Raw genomic sequence first — 20,815 nt, 5'->3', positions numbered from 1 at the left:
TGCCAATTTTGAACATCTTTCATCCTTTTATCATGGTTTTACTGTCTGTTATTTGTATTTTATTTTTTCCACTGTGCTGCTGCATGGTCACATGTACATATATGTAATCTTTGAAATGTATATATTATCAAATGAGACCACTATGTGGTGCCAAGTTTGACGTATTCTTGATGCCTTTATCGCATATGCACATATATATGCGTTTGTGATTACTCATGAAATTATATTTATTACAATGTCTTTCTTTATGTGGTTCATTTTGTTATGTTCTATGCACTTCATTTGATCAAATAAATTTGTACCTTCATCCTAGTTTCCTCCACGTTGTCCATGGCCTCATTCAAAGTCCCAAATTCCCCATTCAAAATTCTGATTAAGGGATGGAGGCACATCAATATGTGCCTCAATCAAAGTCCCAAATCCCCCCTCTCCTTCTGTTATTTGGAACTGTTGACCCCTCCCAGTATGATGCTTCTAACATAGCTCCCAACTGTCCCTGATTTTGAGGGACTGTCCCTGATTTGGCATAATGTCCCTCTTTCCTCCTCATGTGTCCCTCATTTTGGTCTTATCTCTATAGTTGTATATAAAATGCACTTTCATCCAACACCCTCCACAAGTGTCATGACCGCAACGCTGCTTCGTGCCCCGCAAGCACCAACAGCAAACCAACCCCCCCCCCCGCTTCTACTCTGAATGGGCTCTCTCACCTCCCAGTTCCCGCAGCTGAATGTGCTCTCTCTTCAGCCAGCAACAGCCCCTCCCCTCTCTCCTGTGAGGTCTGTGATGATTTCTGTAAGACTTGCAGAGGAGGGAAGCATGGGGGGAGAAGGATGGAGCTGGGTTAGGAGGGGATGGAGAGATGGATGGAGCTGGGATGGGGAAGGATGGAGCCAGGATGGGATCAGGAGGATGGATGGAGCCGGGATGGGATCTGGGGGAAGGATGGAGCCGGGATGGGATCTGGGGGAAGGATGCAGCCGGGATGGGATCAGAGGGAAGGATGCAGCCGGGATGGGATCAGAGGGAAGGGTGGAGCCGGAATGGGATCAGGGGGAAGGATGGAGCCGGAATGGGATCAGGGGGAAGGATGGAGCCGGAATGGGATCTGGGGGAAGGATGGAGCCGGAATGGGATCAGGGGGAAGGATGGAGCCGGAATGGGATCAGGGGGAAGGATGGAGCCGGGCTGGGATCAGGGGGAAGGATGGAGCTAGGTTAGGGGGAGATGGAGGGATGGATGGACCCGGGATGGGATTGAGGGAATATTTGGAGCCGCCCCCTGAATTCTGTGCATTACACACTCCTGTCCCCTGCATTCTGTGCATTACACACTCCTGCACTATATACACAATACTGTACCTCTGACAAGAGGCGAGGAAAGACACTGTGAGCTCACCCTCTCAGTCTGCTGCAAACAGAGTATGCCAGCTTGTATTTAAACTGGCCGCTCTGCATTTAGCTTCTGACAGGCTACGCAAGGAGCCCCGTATCTCCAGAACCAGAGGTCGTAGGAGCCCCAGTGGTGAGGTAGGACTTCAGCTACCTACCCCCAAAATTGTGTTTGTGACCCCAGCTTGCTGAGCTATGACCCTCGAAGTCAATGTTTTTTTTTTTTTTTTTTTTTATGTTCATGGCAGGTGAGGCTCTGCCTCCCCTGACTGCACCCCCTACCCAGAAGAGCCAAATCACATATACATATGCGATCCGGTGCACAGGTTCCATCCTGTAGCAGTAAAACTGCTATGGGGTGGACCTAAAGTAGTTAAAGTGAAGTCTAATGATAATAAAATATCCACTGTGTCACAACACATGAATGTCATACACAAGTTTCCTGTTGTAATGTAGAACAGAGATAACAAACTGAAAAAGGACGTGTCATGTACTGTAAAGATCCTGCAGTATGGTGAAAACATATGGACAGCTCATATACTGCATTACTACACACGGGGTATATTTATGCATTTACTGGCAGTAAATCAACCATTGTGACTTAAAACACATGTTCCAGGAAGATTCACTTAGTAGTAAAAGTGTGCTCAATGCCAGATTCACTTCTTATAAATATGTGCCAGGAGAGCTCTGTAGTACCGTGAAAACTGCACTAATTGTAAGTTAGGCTTTCTCCATTCCCCTCCCTTTGACTCCACCAGAGGTCAAGAGATAGCTGGAGGGTAGAGATGACAGACAAGGCTAACATTATCCTTCCATTGTATTGCCCATTTTTGCCAATCTATTGTCATAAGTGCCCGTTTGCTGCCTCTGTATGGTTATTACTCATTCATTCTCATGATTGCCCATTTACTAATCCCTATTATTATTAATCGTCCATACATGCACTGGCCACTTTATTAGGTACACCTGGCTAGTACCAGGTGGACCCCCTTTTGTCTTCGGAACTGCCGTCATTCTTCATTGCATAGCTTTAACAAGGTGTTGGAAACATTCCTCAGAGATTTTGGTCCATATTGACATGATAGCATCACACAGTTGCTGCAGATTTGTCAAATGCACATCCATGATGCAAATCTCCCCTTCCACCACATCCCAAAGGTGCTCTATTGGATGAGATCTGGTGACTGTGGAGACCATTGGAGTACAGGGACCTCATTGTCATGTTCAAGAAACCAGTGGTGAGATGATTGGAGCTTTGTGACATGGAGCATTATCCTGCTGGAAGGAGACATCAGAAGATGGGTACGCTGTAGTCATAAAGGGGTGGACATGGTCAGCAACAATGCGCAGGTAGGCCGTGGTGTTTAATCAGTTGGAACTAAGGGGCCCAAAGTGTGCCAAGAAAATATCCCTCACAGGATTACACCACCACCAGCCTGAACCATTCATACAAGGCAGGATGGATCCATGCTTTCATGTTTACGCCAAATTCTGACCCTACCATCTGAATGTTGCAGCTGAAAAATTGAGTCTCATCAGACCAGGCAACATTTTTCCAATCTTCTACCGTCCAATTTTGTTGATCCTGTGCGAATTGTAGCCTCAGTTTCCTGTTCTTAGCTGACAGGAGTGGCACCCGGTGTGGTCTTCTGCTGCTTCAAGGTTCGATGTGTTGTGCATTCAGAGATGGTATTCTGCATACCTTGGTTGTAATGAGTGGTTATTTGAGTTACTGTTGCCTTTTTATTAGAGCTGCACAATTAATCGCCAAGAATCGTTATCGCGATCTTGAATAAAATGTTTCACGATTCTTTCTATGCAAAGAATTCTCTCTGCTCTTCTGAAGCCACAGCAAAAGAAAGGAAGGGGAAAAACCGGGCAGTCTGCCAAGAATAAAAACATTCTTTATCAGTTGAACTTAAGTATAAACATTGTAACAATTTGTCAATGGAATAGACTGTGTAAATGAAAAAAGTTTAACCACTAAACCTTTTTCTGACATTTGTTGGTTTCAAGTTAAAATCATTTTTTTTTTTGCTAGAAAATTACTTAGAACCCCCAAACATTTTAATATATATATATATATATATATATATATATATATATATATATATATATATATATATATATATATATATATACATACATACACACACACATACATATATATATATATATATACACACACTTTTTTTTAGTAGACACCCTAGAGAATAAAATGATGGTTGTTGCAATATTTTATGTCACACTGTATTTTCAAATGCAATTTAAAAAAAAAAAAAATTACTTTAATGAATTAAAAAAATAAAACTAACCAGTAAAGTTAGCCCATTTTTTTTTTTGTATAATGTCAAAGATTTTACGTTGCAAGAATCGTGATTTTTTTCATTCTAAGCAAAAGAAAAAAAAAAAAAAAAAAAAAAAATTGCGATTCTCATTTTGGCCAGAATCGTGCAGCTCTACTTTTTATCACCAGAAGATTTGACCTGGGATAGGGGGGTTCTGGAAGGGAGAAAAGGGGGGGAGAGGATCTGTGGTAGAAGTGGGAAGAGGATTTTTGCTGAGGGGGTTTTAGGGGGGGGGATTGGGGAGAGAGATTTGAAGAGACACCCTTTACACTGCACCCCATCACAAATACGGCGCAAGGTGAAGAAAGTCCCAGTGTGGCTGTGGACTGGACACTACGGGTGGGGGGGATTGCATTGTAGAGGGGAGGGGGAGGTAGCAGGATGGGGGGTAACCAAAATGCACCTTTACCCAAGGTAGACAAAAATCCTTACACTGGCCCTGCGTGTCATTAAACCAATTTAGGATGCAAGAACAAGCCTGAATGACTGAATATCCAATAAAGACAAATGCAGAAAGTACAGTTAAATATATTTTTTTATTTTAGGAAGGACAAATTTCAAAGGAAACAAAAAAACTCCTTCTGCAAAATCTAACCATGAATGGTGAAAACATCTGTAACTAGTGGCTCTGCTTTGTACCACCAATATGTAATAAATCACTGCATGGAAAAGCATGACTACATCCTCTCACTTGTAAAACAAGAGAAAAATAAAATACCCATCTTCACTGAAAATATTTTAGTCTGTTAGATTTACACAAATCAATTTAAAATAAAAAACCAAAACAAAAAACAAACATAAAAAAGAAGGATTTCTGATGAACCCAATTCATTTTTATTTCCTAGTGTAATTTTGATGTGGAACCAAAAACAAAAAGTTCATATATATTTATATATATATTTACACATATTAACAGAACAAGATTAGATCCATTGTCTATACACAACATGGAAAATTAACTTTTGTTAAAGAAGGGGTTTTACTTTCAAGAAAGGAAAAACTTCAACCTTTAGGATCGCAGATAAGCATGGTCTTCCCCATTGAACATTTGTTAAGCAGGCGTTCCCCTGTGTGTGTTTGGGGGGGGGTCAGCGGGGATACTCCAAGCCTGCGCTCATCAGTGCAGAGGATTTTCACGTTAAATTTTAGAGAGGGCATTGTCTGTGTATAGCCCACCACCCCTCACCTCCAATTTACACCGCCGGAGCCCTTGCTAAAAAAAGGTCTCCTCAGCATTGAGAGCTTACAGCATGACCTCCTTATGTGACCATGCTCAGGGCCAAGCTGTCATGTCAGTCACTAGATCCAAGCTTGATCACATGGAGGGTGCCATGCTGTCACTTCTGTCTAAACCATCACCCAAGCTTAGACAGACGGGGATGCTGAAGTAGGGAGGCAGCGAGGGAACATGCCTAGATAAGCATACATGCCTGGTGCTGGGCCAAAATAGGTAATGCGACATGGTTTCTAAAATTGGAGATGTCTGGCGCCTTTCTAGTTTGCCAATTAAATTTGATTTTATAAACCCCAAATTTTTTTACTATGATTTAAGGGTCTCATTTTCTTCTGTAAAACACACACACACACACACACATAAAAGTCAATTCATGAAAATTTCTGGTTATTACACATGGCAGCCAATCACTTTAATTGTTTATTCTTTGAATTTTTTTTTTTTAAATCTGCATGGTAACAAGCTCCACTTGGGTTCCAGTTTTCACAAGTCATAATTTGTACAGATACCTTGAATCCAAAAAGACTAATAGAGCTGAATTGCCATATACAAAGGTCCTCCAATTCCATAGAGCCATGGCCAGTCATTTATCTTGATTACAGGCTTTCTGCTATTAAAGTGTTACTAAACCCAGGAGCCTGCATTCACTACCATATATCTGGTCTCCCACAGTACACAGAACAATGCAATTATTTTAGTAAATATAAACTGCTAAATACCTTTTCTCATCAGTATATAGCAGTCTTGTGACCTATCAGTGTCTGGTTAAAGCTTGTAGGAGTTTTCATTCTACTCTGACTGTCCTATGAGGCTGCAGGACCCTGACCCTCTGTCTGGACAGTGCTGATTGGCCCTGTGCTGATCACATGCACCCAAAGGGGGGGAAACAAAAAAAAAAAAAAAAAAAAACTCTAGCAATACACACCAATCAGAGCATGTGCATTGACTACAAAGGCTTTGTCATTTCAGAAGGTGGGTGGGTGACAGTGGAAGGGGAGGAACAGAGAAGACCGGATCAAACAGCCTTTTTACACAATGCGCAGGATTAACCCCTTAGGTTCCACAGTGAGTATAACAAGCATGCTATACTGCATATACAGACTGATTTTACTGTTGTGGGTTTAGTAACACTTTAATGTTCAGCTCCACCCAAAACAGTTTTTTTCTTAATGGTATCTGAACTGCAAGCCATCTCAAAGTGACTCCACTGGCAAAATACCCCAGAGATTTCCTATTTCAACTGACCTGCTGCAGTCATTATATAGGTCAGATATTGGTGGCAGTTATGTTGGCCAAAAGAAGCCATCTTGAATTAAGCATGCAACCTTTTGTTTTTCATATAAGTGTTTAATAGAGCCCACATGGTTGGGGGTAAAATAAATACATGGAAAAAGAAAATTTCAAGACCTGGGGGAAAAAAAAAAAAAAAAAAATAGGCATAAACCAAATTTCTTGCGTATATTTTAACACTGGATGCTGTCGGATTGCTTTCAATCCAATGTAGGGTCAATGGGGTGCTGCCTATGACGACCCCAGAAGCTCCCCAACTTAAGTTATTTAAGACAGAATTTGCATTGATGATTTGAGGGAGCTGCAGGCTTCCATATGCAGACCAATACTGGAACATTTTAAAGGCTTATGGTCTCTACTAAAAACTTTTGGTTTATAGCTTTAGCTCTTCCCTACGCTCAAATTTAGGAGCCTAGAACAGATAGGATATGTGAATCCTTTGTTTTAGTTCTTAATTCTAGGATCAAAAGGAACCAGGCCTACAATTGGACCTAGAACAGAAAAATCAATCAAGTCCTCTCTAAAGTTAACAGGGCATCCTGTTCTGCAAATATTGGGGACTTTGAAGAAAATCAGTTTGTAGCCCCTCCACACATGAACAGAAGGGGAGTATCCTACAAACACAGCTGCTAACACCTGGATGAAGCGCAGACATCTCCAGGTTCCAAGGTGACATCTGCAATTGTTGCACAACCTCCTTTAAATATAATCTTCAATAGCCACAATGGATATAAAACTGCTGTGTGCACCAAATGCCTTTGCATAACCAGATACTACTTCCTTCAAGTAGCAGTGATATCATCCTTACACATGGTTCACACGGGGGCGACTTGTCAGGCGAAGTCGCCTCCCGTTCTGTACAATGGAACCGTTCTAATCGGAGCGACGCAAGTCGCTCCAACTTAGAAAAAGGTTCCTGTACTACTTTGGGGGCGACTTGCATAGACTTCTATACAGAAGTCGTTTTGCACGTCGCCGTGGCAGTCATGTGCAGGTCGCCTCGGTGAGGCGACCTGCAAGTCGTGCCACCCCTAGTGTGAACCGAGCCTTAGGCTACACATAGCCTGAGCTGTTGGAGGGACCCAGCAGATCCACCCTCCAACATGGGGGTGGATACAAGACCAGTCATCCTGCACAAGGCTGCAGCAGTGACTGGTCTTCAATACAGAAACCTGCAGGAGTTCCATCATGCTGGATTATTGCACAAGTCTGCTGAGAATAAACAAAGGAAGCCATAAGTCATGTTTGTTTAGCCCCGATTTTAGCTTTAAACCTTTCCTGCCGACCCACCCTTTAAGGGTTCTAAAAACCGGGAGGTAGGCATTCGGGTCATGTGACTGCTGTGATCTCCCGATCGCTAGTATGCATCGGGAGCTTTCTGGTACCCGCCGGCTACCGTGCTGGGAGCATGCTTTCAGCACGGCAAGTGGTTTACACTGCAAACATGCGGCTGCTCGCCGTTGAGGTCCACACACCGAGGAGCCGCATATATGTGTGCAGTCGGTGGGGAAGAGGTTAAAAGACTTTAGCCCACTAAGCACAGCAGGTGAGGGCAGAACAAGGTGCCCCAGTATTCTATATACTGGGACTCTAGAAGGCCAGAACCTGTGTGTTAGGGGCGGACAAATAAGGAAAAAACTAGAAAAGAGCCCAACATATACACCATAAACGAATTCTGTAGAACACACAGCTCACCTCCTTATGAAGCCAGTACAATTCAGTCAACTGCCATATTGTGTTGTTGCCCCCTCCCTCCCCCCCGCAGGCACAGCTTGGCCATTCTAACTATACAAAAAAAAAGCATAATGTAGACCCATTTACTATGCTTACATTATATCATGCCCTAGAAAGAGAATAACCGTGCTCATGTACTGGTACTGCAAGTACAACAAGCAGAATAAATTTAACGATAAACACTGCAGAAACCAAAAAAAAACAAAAAAACAACAAAAAAAAAAAACAAAATAAAAAAACCAAAACATACATAACATTTTTCCCACTGCGAAACATAGGAGCTGGAGACTACAGCGCCTTCATGATTAAATACTGAACTATGCACTTGCAGAACAGATAGGCTTGACAGAAAGAACGCCAGGTTGAAACGATTTCCTTGGATTTTTGCGACTCCTAAAGCACTCCTTTTAGTGGCAATATTTAAAGGATTGTTTAAAGTGCATCTGACATTTTGTCGCAGACATGCCATAAAAAGTGGGCAACAAATGCCGCCTTCTTTTCCCTGCTCTAAAAGTTTTCTACTATGGAAGTATAAAAGCGTAATGCCTTCAAAAAACCAGGGGAGATGGCATGGTTCAACCCCCTCCAGGTCTCTACTTTAGGTCCAGAAAATCAGTGGGGTAGTAGACCTTCACCCCCCCCCCCCCCCCCCCCCCCAGTGCGAGTTTAGCTTTTTGGTGGTCCAGCATTCTCACCCATTGACTAGTGGGTACAGGACACATGTGGCATCATCTCTCTTCAGAAGAATACAGTATCTCAGGCTATGGGCAACAGTAGCTCAGCTGAAAAAGCTAAGATAAGACGATCACATAAGTGGATGTAAATCTTTCACCCCATGCATGAGTTTAGCTTTTTGGTTGTCCAGCATCGACCTAGATTCTCACCCATTGACTAGTGGGTGCAGGACACGTGTTGCATCATCTCTAGTGGATTCTTCAGAGGAATACAGGATCTCAGGCTAGGGGCAACAGAAGCTTAGTTGAAAAAGCCAAGATAAGACCATCAATGTTGACAGCCCAACCAGCTGAATATACTTGCCCTCACTACCCTATTACTTTGTTCTACCGCCAGAAGCAAAAAGGAAAAAAAAAAATACGCACTTCCCTTCCTCCCATGTGACAGCACTGGTGCTTGATCACTAGCAGATCAAGCACCCAGCACCACCACATGAAGGGTAGAGACAGGCCTTGGCCCTGTAAAAGTTCCATGACCAATCTTTTGGCTTGTTCTGCATTTCTAGCTGGTGAAAAGAGCAACAGGAGAGAGAAAGTAGATTATATGCAGTAGCTGGGTCCACAGTTACTGTGAACGTATCACTTTGCATTGCAACAGCAAAGCCAGGAATCCACAAGATTTCTAAAACTAAGTTCTCAGACTTCCTTTCTGCTGCTTAAATTTCTCCTTTCAAGGTGACCCTTGGGAATAACAGCTATACACACACCCCAAGCTAAAGCTGAACTCTGACTTCCTGCACAGAAGGGTACATCCCACAGGGGAAGGAGCAATGCCTATTGTCTAGCATTTATCCCTCAGGGGTGTGATGGTCAATAAGGCAGCTGTGTCAGGCCAACTTTAGCCTCTTACATACTAACTCCCCAGGGCTGCTAAAAGGAACTAGAATAGGGTTGTATTTCAATAGGACACAATCAGGACTTGGCGCTTCCAAAAAAAAAGACCAAAATCTTCACTACAACAGCAGCCAGGGACACGATCGGTCTTCCCTACCACTCCTTTATAGCATTAGGTCCACTGCTAAATGACAGGTGCTCTTTTATGACTCAATTACCCATCTTACAGATGTAGAAATTAACTCAACAGCACATTTCTGCACTCTATTGAAATAAAGTAAAAAAAAAAAAAAAAAAGTTTAACAGAAAAGAGCCAACAAAATGAATAGTAACTGTTTAGGACAACAAAAAGAATTTATAAAAAAAAAAAAAAAAAAAAAAAAAAAAAAAAAAAAAGGGAAAAAAATAAAATAAACAAAAAAAAACACAATTGATACAAGCCTCATTACTACATTCGAGTACGATTCTAGCCTGTTATCAGTCAGTATTAACATCTTGCTCATTTCATGTTGAGCAAAAATTTAAAGCCTCCATCCCGCAGCAGTGTGTGTGTGTCCACAGCACATGCAGTCCACATGCTACTCAAGGATCTGCGGTGCCGGAGGCCTCGATTCCTTTTTTTTTTTCTTGGAGTGGTTTCCTTTTCCAGCTCCAGTCTCTTCATGTTGAACATAGAGCAATTTGCTCCACTTTGCCAAGGTCCATAAGAAGCTGTTTGATCCGGTGTTTAAGCTGAGGAAGCCTTGCGAGAGGTTCTGGGGGCTCCAATTCCCCGGTGTAATCCAAGAAGCTTTCTAGGACTGTAAAGAAGTAAAGAGCATACTGGTCAGACAAGTGTTTAAAGTGGGGTTCCACCAAAAAAAAAAAAAAAAAAACACCTACATGAAAAATCCTAATACAAAAAAACATTTGGATATTTTTTTTTTACCTCTAAATGCCTGTTGCTAGGTGGTCCCTCGTAGTCTGCCTCTTCCAGTGCCTGGGCTGGTGACATCACTTCCCCCTCGGCACAGGAAGGGCTCAGTTCTGCTCCCTCCCTCCTGTCAATCATCTGGGACCCATTACAGGTCCCAGGTGACAGAGCGGCCAATCAAGGCGAGCGGCGCCGCTCGTGCATGCGCAGTGGGTGCCAGGCTGTGAAGCCACAGCCCGGCGCCGCTTAACGGAGGGGGAGACGAGCGGGGCTTTGATCCCCCACATCGCTGGACCCAGGGACAGGTAAGTGTCCAATTAAAAGTCAGCAGCTGCAGTATTTGTAGCTGCTGACTTAATTTTTTTTTTTTTTTTTACTGGACCTTGGGTGGAACTCCTCTTTAACCCTTACACAGCCAGGTTTTTTTACATTTTTCTTAGACATGTTAAAATGAACATTTTAGGCCTGATGATTAAAAGGATAAAGTTCACCTATAAAAAAAAAATAAAAAAAAAATAAAAATAAAAACGCACTTTTTTTCAAGTTAAAAAATAAATAAATTACATTTATTATTTCTAAGGAGCCTACAGACTCTCATAATATCGGTCTGGACATACATCGAACGGGCAGGCAAGTTACCCGAGTGCAGGAAGAATCAATGAGCTACCTAGATAGAGCACTCACCAGTGCCTTTGTAGTTTATTACGAACAACAAGCAGTCAGCTGTAATGGCTGGCGTTACTTGTAGGCATTCATTCACAGGAAACTGAATGAATGACAAGCTGAATATTTAACAAGATTGAAAATGTAAAAATAATATTAAAATGTTAATGATTTTAGCGATTGCGTTTTCATCTACAGTAATCTTTACCAAACTATGTAGAGTAGTTTTTCTATTTGCCTACATAACCGATTAAATTACGAATTTTTTGAGCATGTCATTGGAGCCTAGCTTCTTACCATCAAGTTCTTTCTCTATTAGATCCATTCTGTGTGTGACTTCATCCTGCAGAGATTCTAGATGAGACAAGAGATTGAGCTGCCACTGCAGCTGTGAACTGACTGTAGCATCTCCATTGTCCATGGGCTGTGTGTGAGGCGATTCTTGGGGTGGATTCCTCTTTGATAAGCATTCTCGGACCTAAAAAAAAAAAAAAAAAAAAAAAGAAAAAAATAGAATATACTTGTCCATCCTCTATATATTTCCAAACAAAGAACATTTGGTTACTCTGCAACATAACCTAACTGTAGAGATCATGATTACATTGTGGATTTAAAGGGAAACCACATTTCTCAGGCCAAGTGTCATTGTGTGTGTGTGTATATAATATAAATATAATATACACACACACACACACACACACACACACACTAGAGGTCGATCGATATTTGGCGTTTTTTTACTTAATCGGCATCGGCCGATTGTGCCGTGTGTCTTGCAAATGACTTCTGTAATAGAAGTCAAATGCAAGTAGCCTGTTTTTCTTCTCTCCTCTCTGGACAGCCTGCCAAATCTGATAAGAAACAACATTGTATCTCTTCAGGTTCTTTTATCAATGAGCTGAACTCCATGTGGAGGAGTTCTCAGTTTAACCATTTAAAGACTAAATCTTTTCTGACATTTGTTGCTTACAGGTAAAAATCCTGTATTTTCTGCTAGAAAATCACTTAGAACCCCCAAACATTGTATATATATATATATATATATATATATATATATATATATATATATATATATATATATATATATATATATATATATATATATATATCTCGGTTGTTGCAATATTTTATGTCACACGGTATCTGCGCAGCGGTCTTTCAAACGCAATTTTTTTTTTAAAAATACACTAATGAATTAAAAAAAAAAAAAAAAAAAAAAAAAAAAAAGCAGTAAAGCTAGCCCATTTTTTTTCGGCCAAAAATTTTGATTACCTGTTTTTGTGTATTTAATATTTAAGATATAGTTTTTTTTTTTTGTTATCTAAATTATACATACAAATGAACTGATTGGAGATTTGTTTTGTTTAATAAATGTAAGAAATTTTCTATATCACTTGTTACTTAGGGCCCTTTCACACTGGGGCGGTTTGCAGGCGATATGGCGCTAATAATAGCGCCTGCAAACCAACCCGAAAGTGCCACTGCTTTGTCTCCAGTGTGAAAGCCCTGAGGGCTTTCACACTGGAGCAGTGCGCTAGCAGGACGGGAAAAAAAAGTCCTGCTAGCAGCATCTTCGGAGCGGTGAAGGAGCGGAGTGTATACCGCTCCTTCACATTGAAATCAATGGGACAGCGCAGTTTAGCTATACCGCCGGCAAAGCGCCTCTGCAGAGGCGCTTTGCGGTGGTTTTTAACCCTTTCTCGGCCGCTAGCGGGGGGTAAAACCGCCCCGCTAGCGGCTGAATACCGACAGTAAACCGCCATTTACAATAGCGGCGCTTTACCGCTGACGCCGCCCCAGTGAGAAAGGGCCCTTAAGGTTGCTTCCACAATGGAGCGGGCATGCGTTGATGGTAAAACGCTGCTAGTTTTAGCGGCGATTTACCGTCATTTTAGCGGCGCTATTCGGCTGCTAGCGGGGCGCTTATAACCCAGCTAGCGGCTGAGGAAGGGGTTAAATGCGTCCCTGAAGCGCCGCTGCCGAAATGCTTTGCAGGCGCTTCGGCAGCGGTGTGCATTCATTTCAATGGGCAGGAGTGGTGGAGCAGCGGTATACACCACTCCAAAGATGCCGCTTGCAGGACTTTTTTTTTTTTACATCCTGCCAGCGCATCGCCTCAGTGTGAAAGCCCGAGTGACTGCAGGGGAGCCGTTTTACAGGCACTTTACAGGTGCTATTTTTAGCCCAAAAGCGCCTTAAAAACGCCCCAGTGTGAAAGGGGTCTAACTGTTAGCTTTTATGAGATGAAGGGGGGAAAAAAAAAAAAAAAAAAAAAAAAAAAATCGGCCAAATGTATCGGCCCCAAAAAAAAAAAATCTGCATCATATATCGGCTATCGACCACCGCGATTTCTAAATATCGGCATCGGCCAGAGAAAAACCCATATCGGTCGACATCTAATACACACACACAAAATTTATTACACAAACACACACACACACACTTTAACCGTATTTTAGCAGTCTGCTAGGATATCAACCTGAACATCAGAATAATTTTAGTTTAACCCCTTCATGACGGAGGGCAAAACAAACCTTAATGCCCATATCCAATTTAGACAAGTATTCGTAAAACTGTACATACGATCACAACTGTATCCAGTTGGATTATACCGTGTTTTAAGGACAAATTGGGCTTTAAATTGATGGCAAATTATAATGGATAGGAAAACTGGCCCAAAATATAAAAAAAATAAAATAATAATATATATTATTTCTTGTCTAGTGCACCGAAATAAAAATTTTGGTGCCGGAAATTCAGGATGCACTTGGCCGAAAATGACAGTTTAGGATATAATATATAAAAGTATATATGTTTTTTAAATTCGACTTTTTAATATCATGAATTTAAACGAATGTGAATTTGTCGGCCATTATCAGCACAAGAAAGCCCAAGAAAAATGCATACCTTTACATTTTGTTATTATACAAGCTTTATATAGCACCAACAGTTTACGCAGCGCTTTGAGTTCTATGTATGTTTTCACACTGGTCCGCTGCTCTTATGTTGTGCTGTTAAAAATATTGCTTGCTGCACTTGTGGTCAGAAACAAGAAAATAAAAATAAAAAATAAATTGTTTTTGAGTTACGACATATAAAAAGAAATAAATACATAATAATTAAAAAAAAAAAAAAAAAAATAATTACACACAAGCACGATAAAAAATTGTGTGCTTTTTCGGGGCCATTATCGGCACCTTTTTCTCTATTGGCTATTGGCAAAAACATCCTTTTCGCCCAATATATTTCGGCCACCAAAATTTTGATGCATCTCTAATTTTTTTTTTTTTTTAATTCAACTGTATATTTCTTGGGATTACCACAAATTACCACCAAAGAACAACCCAAAACAACATATACATACGTGGTATCACGGCGATCGTTGGAAGCAGGAGAATTGTTTGTTGTACGTACCCAGAAACTATAGTGCGCATTTTGCTTTTTGTATGCTACCTAAAAACACACCGACACCAATTTTAAAAATTACCCTTAAAATCCTACCTAAAACATACTGACCTTTGACCCAGACCTAGATCAAAAAGCTTGATCTAGCTCTACTTTTTTTTTTTGCACAAACTTGTTTGTTTACATCTATCTCCCCAAGGAGAGAAAAAAAATACAATTCTCTCTCTCTCTTCATTCAGAGAAGGAAGACACATGGGCAGGCTGCACAGTGACAGCCAATCAGAGGCCATCACAGCGATCAGGTGACCAGGAACCGGAAAGGGGTTAAAATGGGTTGAAGATTTGCTTTAATCACGAGTGTTCATAGGAAAGCCTATATCATTTGATAAACCCCCAACCAATTGCCACCACTTTATCCATCGAGAGTCTCAGCATGTGGTGCCCAGTTACAATATGGTCTCACCTTACAATAATTATGTTTGGATTCGCTCTCAGATTTCAACAGTTCTCTGTCCAATTCCCACCCGAGTCTTTCTGCTATGGAGTCTTCCCTGCTCTGCCGTATCCGGTCCACCCCTCCGTCCAAGGACGAGCTTCTTGTTTCTACAACCAGTCTCTGTTCTACTGCAGGGTAATAGGTCCGAGGTTTTTGATAACAGTGCTCACTGGTGATATAAGACTCCTCCACGCAAGGAATGGGGGGAGGTTTATCTGCGGCACCATTGTAAGTCCTGTAGTTCATGGAATCTTCTTTACACGAGTTCTCCTCCACATTACGTCTGATGTAACATTTATCGCTCACCATATGCTGTTTCCATGGTTGGCCCCAAAACTTTAGGTCCGGGTGTTCCTTGCTCCTGTTTTAAGTGAGAGAATTATTCAGTTACATGAATACTTCTTAGTAACAAATCTGTTGTGAAGGTTATATTATATAATCACTCCCCCTACCAGTAGTACTGCAGTCCAGTTAATACAGAACTCCATCACCTTATCTTTAAGCATGAACTCTGGCAGCAAAAATTTACATTTTAAGTGTTAGTAAACCCAGGAGCCTGCATTCACTATATCTGGTCTCCCACAGTACACAGAACATAGATATGCAATAGTTTTAGTAAAAATAAACTGCTAAATATCTTTTCTCATCAGCAGTATATAGCAGTCTTGTGACTCCTATCAGTGTCTGGTTAAAGCTTGTTGGAGGAGTTTTCATTCTCCCAACTGTCCTACAAGGATGCAGGAGCCCTGACCCTCTGTCTGGACAGTGTTGATTGGCCCTGTGCTGATCACATGCCCCCTCCCAAGAAAAAAACCTCTCTAGCAACACACCAAACTGAGCATGTGCAGCTTGTCCCCTAGCCTCTTGTACTATCCGGAGATGGCTTGGGGACTCTGAACTCTAGCAATACACACCAATCGGAGCATGTACAGTGACTACAAAGGCTTCGTCTTTTCAGAAGGTGGGTGGGGGACAGTGGAAGAGGAGGATCAGGAGAACACAGTATCAAAACAGCCATTTATTTTACACAATGCATCGGATTAACCCCTTAGGTTCCACAGTGAGTATAACAAGCCTGCTTTACTGCATATACAGACTGATTTTACGGTTGTGGGTTTAGTAACACTTTAAGCCACAAACGATATACCGCAAGTCCACTGTGTACGCACCAAATGCCTTTGCAAACACAGATACTGTAAAAAGTAGCAGTGACACAATTACTGTGTACTGCACATAGTTTGTGCAAAGAGCAGAGCCATAGGAGGGACCCAGCAATTCAGCTTATCCAAGGCTGCCTGCAAAGACCTATGGGGGGGCCTGATACAAGATGCGTCACCCTGCACAGACAGCAGTATAGACTGGTCAACATTAAATTTGAAGCCATTGACAAAGTAAGGAGTTAATACACCGACCTGGAACAAGCACACAGATCTGGAAAATTAGACAAATACAAATTCCTGATCTGCATACTTGTTTGCATGGCAAATATTAAAAAATTACACTGGGGTGAACATCACAGTTCGGGAGCGACAATTTTCTGAATTTTTTTGAGAAAGGGCTGTGCCTAATGTAAAACGTGTCAGCAGAAATTGTTCCTGCTGGCCAACCAAAAAATATATTTTTGCATCTGTGTGCAGTGTTCCTGTTCATGGCATAACTAATTACTTCAATGGAGACCAAGATGTAATAATTGACTGTGGCATCCATTCTCCCCTAGCGTGGCACATGGAAAGTTTACTAGTTTTAGGAAGAGAGTTGTCTGTATTTCCTCACAACAGGTTTCCTTGACTCAATGTGCGCTCAAAATTTATCCTGGATCCACCCAGGACTAGAGCTATGGCTCTGCCTTAATGCCGTAGGGTTAGGACTATCCCCAGAATAACCTTGCTGAGAACCTGTAAACCATGGTTGTGTAGACCATTTCTAAGCAAAGCAGTTTCTGTAGCAACCAGAGGTCGTCTTAAGAGCATAAAATAAAAAATCTAAACCTGGCTTCTAGGTATAACGGCATAATTTATTTGTGAGGCTTCATGACACCACCCCTATGTGGTTTTGTTGCAATATTCCTGCACTGACTATTTGAGGTTGATTTACTAAAACTGGAGAATGCAAAATCTGGTGCAGCTGTGCATGGTAGCCAATCAGCTTCTGACTTCAGATTGTTCAAAAAAGCTTTGACCAAAAAAAAACAAAAAACCTGGAAAACGATTGGTTTCCACGTAGAGCTGCACCAGATTATGCATTCTAGTTTTAGTATATCAACCCACTAATCTTTATAAAGAGTCTTAAACAAAAGCTTACATACCAAGCACCGAACGAAAACCAGGAAACACAGCGCTTGGGGGACCTCTAATATGAATTACACCAGTTTTAGCAAGTCGCAGTTCCATGCAGGATCCAGAATAAGAATAGTAAAAAAAAAACCTGCCATTTAAGTGTCAGAAAGCACTACTGTATTGCAGACGTGACGATATCCATCAAATTAGGAGCTCTTTGATCTTCTACCACAGCCAGCGAGTTGGTAATTGGTACTGCCTGGACATTATGGTTTAAAAGAGAAACATTGGTTTTGTTTTTTGTAGAATCATACTTACCTAGCTGGATGCTGCATCTGTCCCCCGCCGGCTCTAACACTGAGAACCGAGCGATAACATCACCGATCGCTCGGTTCTCACAGCTCCGTGAACAGAGAGCTGGTGACTGAGTCACCAGCTCTCTGCTCCCCCCACGCTCACTGGAGTGCTGGGCTGTGGAGGGGATGGGAGCGACCAGCTCAGGCTCTCAGCAGCTCGCCGAGAGGCTGAGCCGGGTGCCGGTCCAGGGATGTGGGCGGTTCCTGACCATATGGACGAGATCTTGCACGAGCCTGGAGCGGCTCTGACATCAGAACGCGGACTTCAGCCCACTGCCTGCTGAAAACGGGTCACAGGAGTGCAGAGCGATCTGCACTCCTGTGATCCACAGAGCTTTGGCTGTACTTCTCCTTTAATGATTTGATGGCTATCCTCACATCTGGAATAAAGTAATACTTTTCTGACACTTAAATGCCACTCTTTTTCATTATTCCTATTATGGATCCTGCACGGAACGGTGACTTGTCATAACTGGTGTAATTCATGTTAGAGGTCCTGAGTGCTGTGTGTGTTTTGATTTATAGAATCTTGACCATAGACTCCAGGACATAAAGAGACACACACAGAAAACACTGTAGGAATGACGAATATATATATATATATATATATATATATATATATATATATATATATATATATATATATATATATATATATATATATATATATATATACACACACATACATACATATATACATATATATATATATATATATATATATATATATATATATATATATATATATATATATATACACATACATACATATCCACACACACACACACACAGTGCAGAAGACCATGATAAAACGATTTCATACAGATTGGGTCGGATCATGTGAGGATACTCACTGTAATATACTCATTTTCAGTTGCAAACCGTGCAAAACCTCAATTACTCGCTGCACATCTCCCAAGAGCTGGTGGGTGGCCACGATTTTCTTTGCATTCTGATGAGAATAATTTTCTTCTAAAAAGGACAAGCCAGGCATGTGGCCCTCGTTTAACCAATCCTTATCGTACCAGTACTTCAGACTCAAACGTTGGCCTGTAAGGAAGCAGCCATTTATCAATTTACCTACTAATTCAAAACACACAAAGTACAAATCTTAAAAAAAAAAAAAAAAAAAAAAAAAAAAAAAATAGATTATATATTCATATAATCAGATATTATATATTCATATATCTGTGTAGAGTCAAGTTATGGCCTTTATTCACAATCAACTCACACTAAGAAATGGATTTGCTGGCTTGAGCTACTACACTAGTGCAAAAAAAAAAAAAAAAAAAAAAAAGAAGAATCCAAACATGTTTGTGCTAAAAAAAAAAAACAAAAAAACAAAAACAAAAAAACTATCAGGTGCAGTCAAACAATGCTTTACCTGGAGGATCCTGGCAAATATAGCAGGTATATTTCTCAGGAACGCTGTCTTCTAACAAGCCCATGCACACACCATGCTGCCAGCACAAGCACTGTTCACACTGAAAAAGAAAAACGACATTCATGTAAACATTACATTATCCCTGCGCTCCCCTTCCCACACCCATCTGTTATATTTATACCTGAATCATGAAATCATTTTCCTCCTGCACCTCGCACATGCAGCGAACAATCGCGCAGTCGCCATCCTCCTCGTCATCAATATCGTCATCCGCATGTGTGACATCAATCTCTTCGTTGTAGTCTTCATCACTCCAAAGTAAGCTTTCTGTGCAAGAGTCGCTGAGCGTCTCCTCATCTGCTCAGGACAAAACCAGAAATTAAAACCTTAGACATGTACATTCTGGTTTATACAAGTGCCAGCACTAACACACATTTGGTAAATGAAGCTGGAAGACATTTGTATTTATCTGCACCCTTGAATCTGGCCTCGTTTTAGGCTCAAAGTCAGCCAAAATACCCTAATGCTGCTAGTCATGGAGATTCCAGACACCAGCAGACAATTAAATGCTCTTCAAAAAGCAAGAGAAGGAGAAGGGACAATCAGGCATAAGCCATGATACACTGGGCCCAAGCTACCCACCCACCACCCAAAAAAAATAAACAAAATATGTGGTGCAGCATATTGAGGGCAACAATACTTATTAATGCTTCAAGTTAAAGTGGTTGTCACCTTAAAAAAAAAAAAATCCCGATACTTTAAAGCAGGATGCACAGCATAGTGCTTGTGCCGTGTCGTTTGTCCGCTCTATGTTATAAAAAGCCTGGTTGATCCTGCCTGTTCCTGTGTCCCCCCACCTTAGTGTGCAGACCACGGTAATCATGGCTCCTCATCCCCGATTACTGTGGTCAGGTTACATGCCTCAGTTATCCCGCAGTCTCTCCTCTCTCCCCCTCCTTCCCTGCTTGTCATCTTGGGAGTCTATGTGATCCATCTCCTCCCCGCTGCTATAGCTGTAATATTACTACTGAGAAATCCTGTAATCCCCTCTCTTACAGGAAGATATAATGGCAGTGGTCATCAACCCTGTCCTCGGGACCCACCAACAGGCCAGGTTTGCAAGATAACTGAAATACATCACAAGTGATATAATTTGCTGCTCAGTGATTGCAGTATTCTAGTCTGCATCTCCCCAAGGTAATGCATAAAACCTGGCCTGTTAGTGGGCCCTGAGGACAGGGCTGATGACCACTGATGTACAGTATCTTTTTAAAAAATCATTATGCAAAATACCCAATTTACAGCGTCGCCGGGCACTCACGTGACCTCCCTCGGCTCTCTTCCTGGCTGATGTCAGCGGCGAATCTCAGCCCCTCCCACTGTAGCCCTCAGATCAGGAAAGGAAAGCACCGGCAGGCCACGTGAGTGCCCAGTGGCGCAGTAAAATAAGGTATAATGCGGAATAAAAAACAAAAAAACACAGATACTGCACATTATATCTTCCTGTAAGAGGGGGATTCCAGGATTCCTCAGTAGTGACTTTACAACCACTTTAAGCAGGCCATAGACTGTTCAAATCTGGGTCGTTTCAGCAGGGACCTGCAGATATTCAAACCAGGTATGGGCAGGCGGATTGTACCCAAGTTGATGGATCGATTAATCAACTTGGTTACAACCAGCCTGTCAGATTTTTCATGCAAATCTTCCGCCGCTAGCAATAATCGCTGTGTGTTCTCCCGGCTAAGACAGCTCCC

The 20,815-nt window shown here is 41.7% G+C and overlaps 1 protein-coding gene across 7 annotated transcripts in view; it reads right to left on the bottom strand.

Moving 5' to 3' along the window:
• Positions 1–10,225: 10,225 nt before the first annotated feature.
• PHF20 (PHD finger protein 20) overlaps positions 10,226–20,815 on the bottom strand; it is a 96,220-nt gene continuing 85,630 nt past the window's right edge. For all 7 annotated transcript variants that reach the window (XM_073606581.1, XM_073606580.1, XM_073606585.1 and 4 more), the window contains 6 exons: positions 19,243–19,418; positions 19,062–19,161; positions 18,532–18,727; positions 15,013–15,406; positions 11,442–11,622; positions 10,226–10,368 (listed from right to left, as the gene is read on the bottom strand). In XM_073606581.1, coding sequence (XP_073462682.1) covers positions 10,229–10,368; positions 11,442–11,622; positions 15,013–15,406; positions 18,532–18,727; positions 19,062–19,161; positions 19,243–19,418 — 1,187 coding nt within the window. In that variant the 3' untranslated portion in view covers positions 10,226–10,228. The remainder of the gene's footprint in view (positions 10,369–11,441; positions 11,623–15,012; positions 15,407–18,531; positions 18,728–19,061; positions 19,162–19,242; positions 19,419–20,815) is intronic.

This window comes from Aquarana catesbeiana, linkage group LG12 (genome assembly GCF_042186555.1).
Source record: "Aquarana catesbeiana isolate 2022-GZ linkage group LG12, ASM4218655v1, whole genome shotgun sequence".
NCBI lineage: Eukaryota > Metazoa > Chordata > Amphibia > Anura > Ranidae > Aquarana > Aquarana catesbeiana.
Note: the sequence above shows the minus strand (reverse complement) of the source record. Positions and strands in the feature narration are given on the sequence as shown.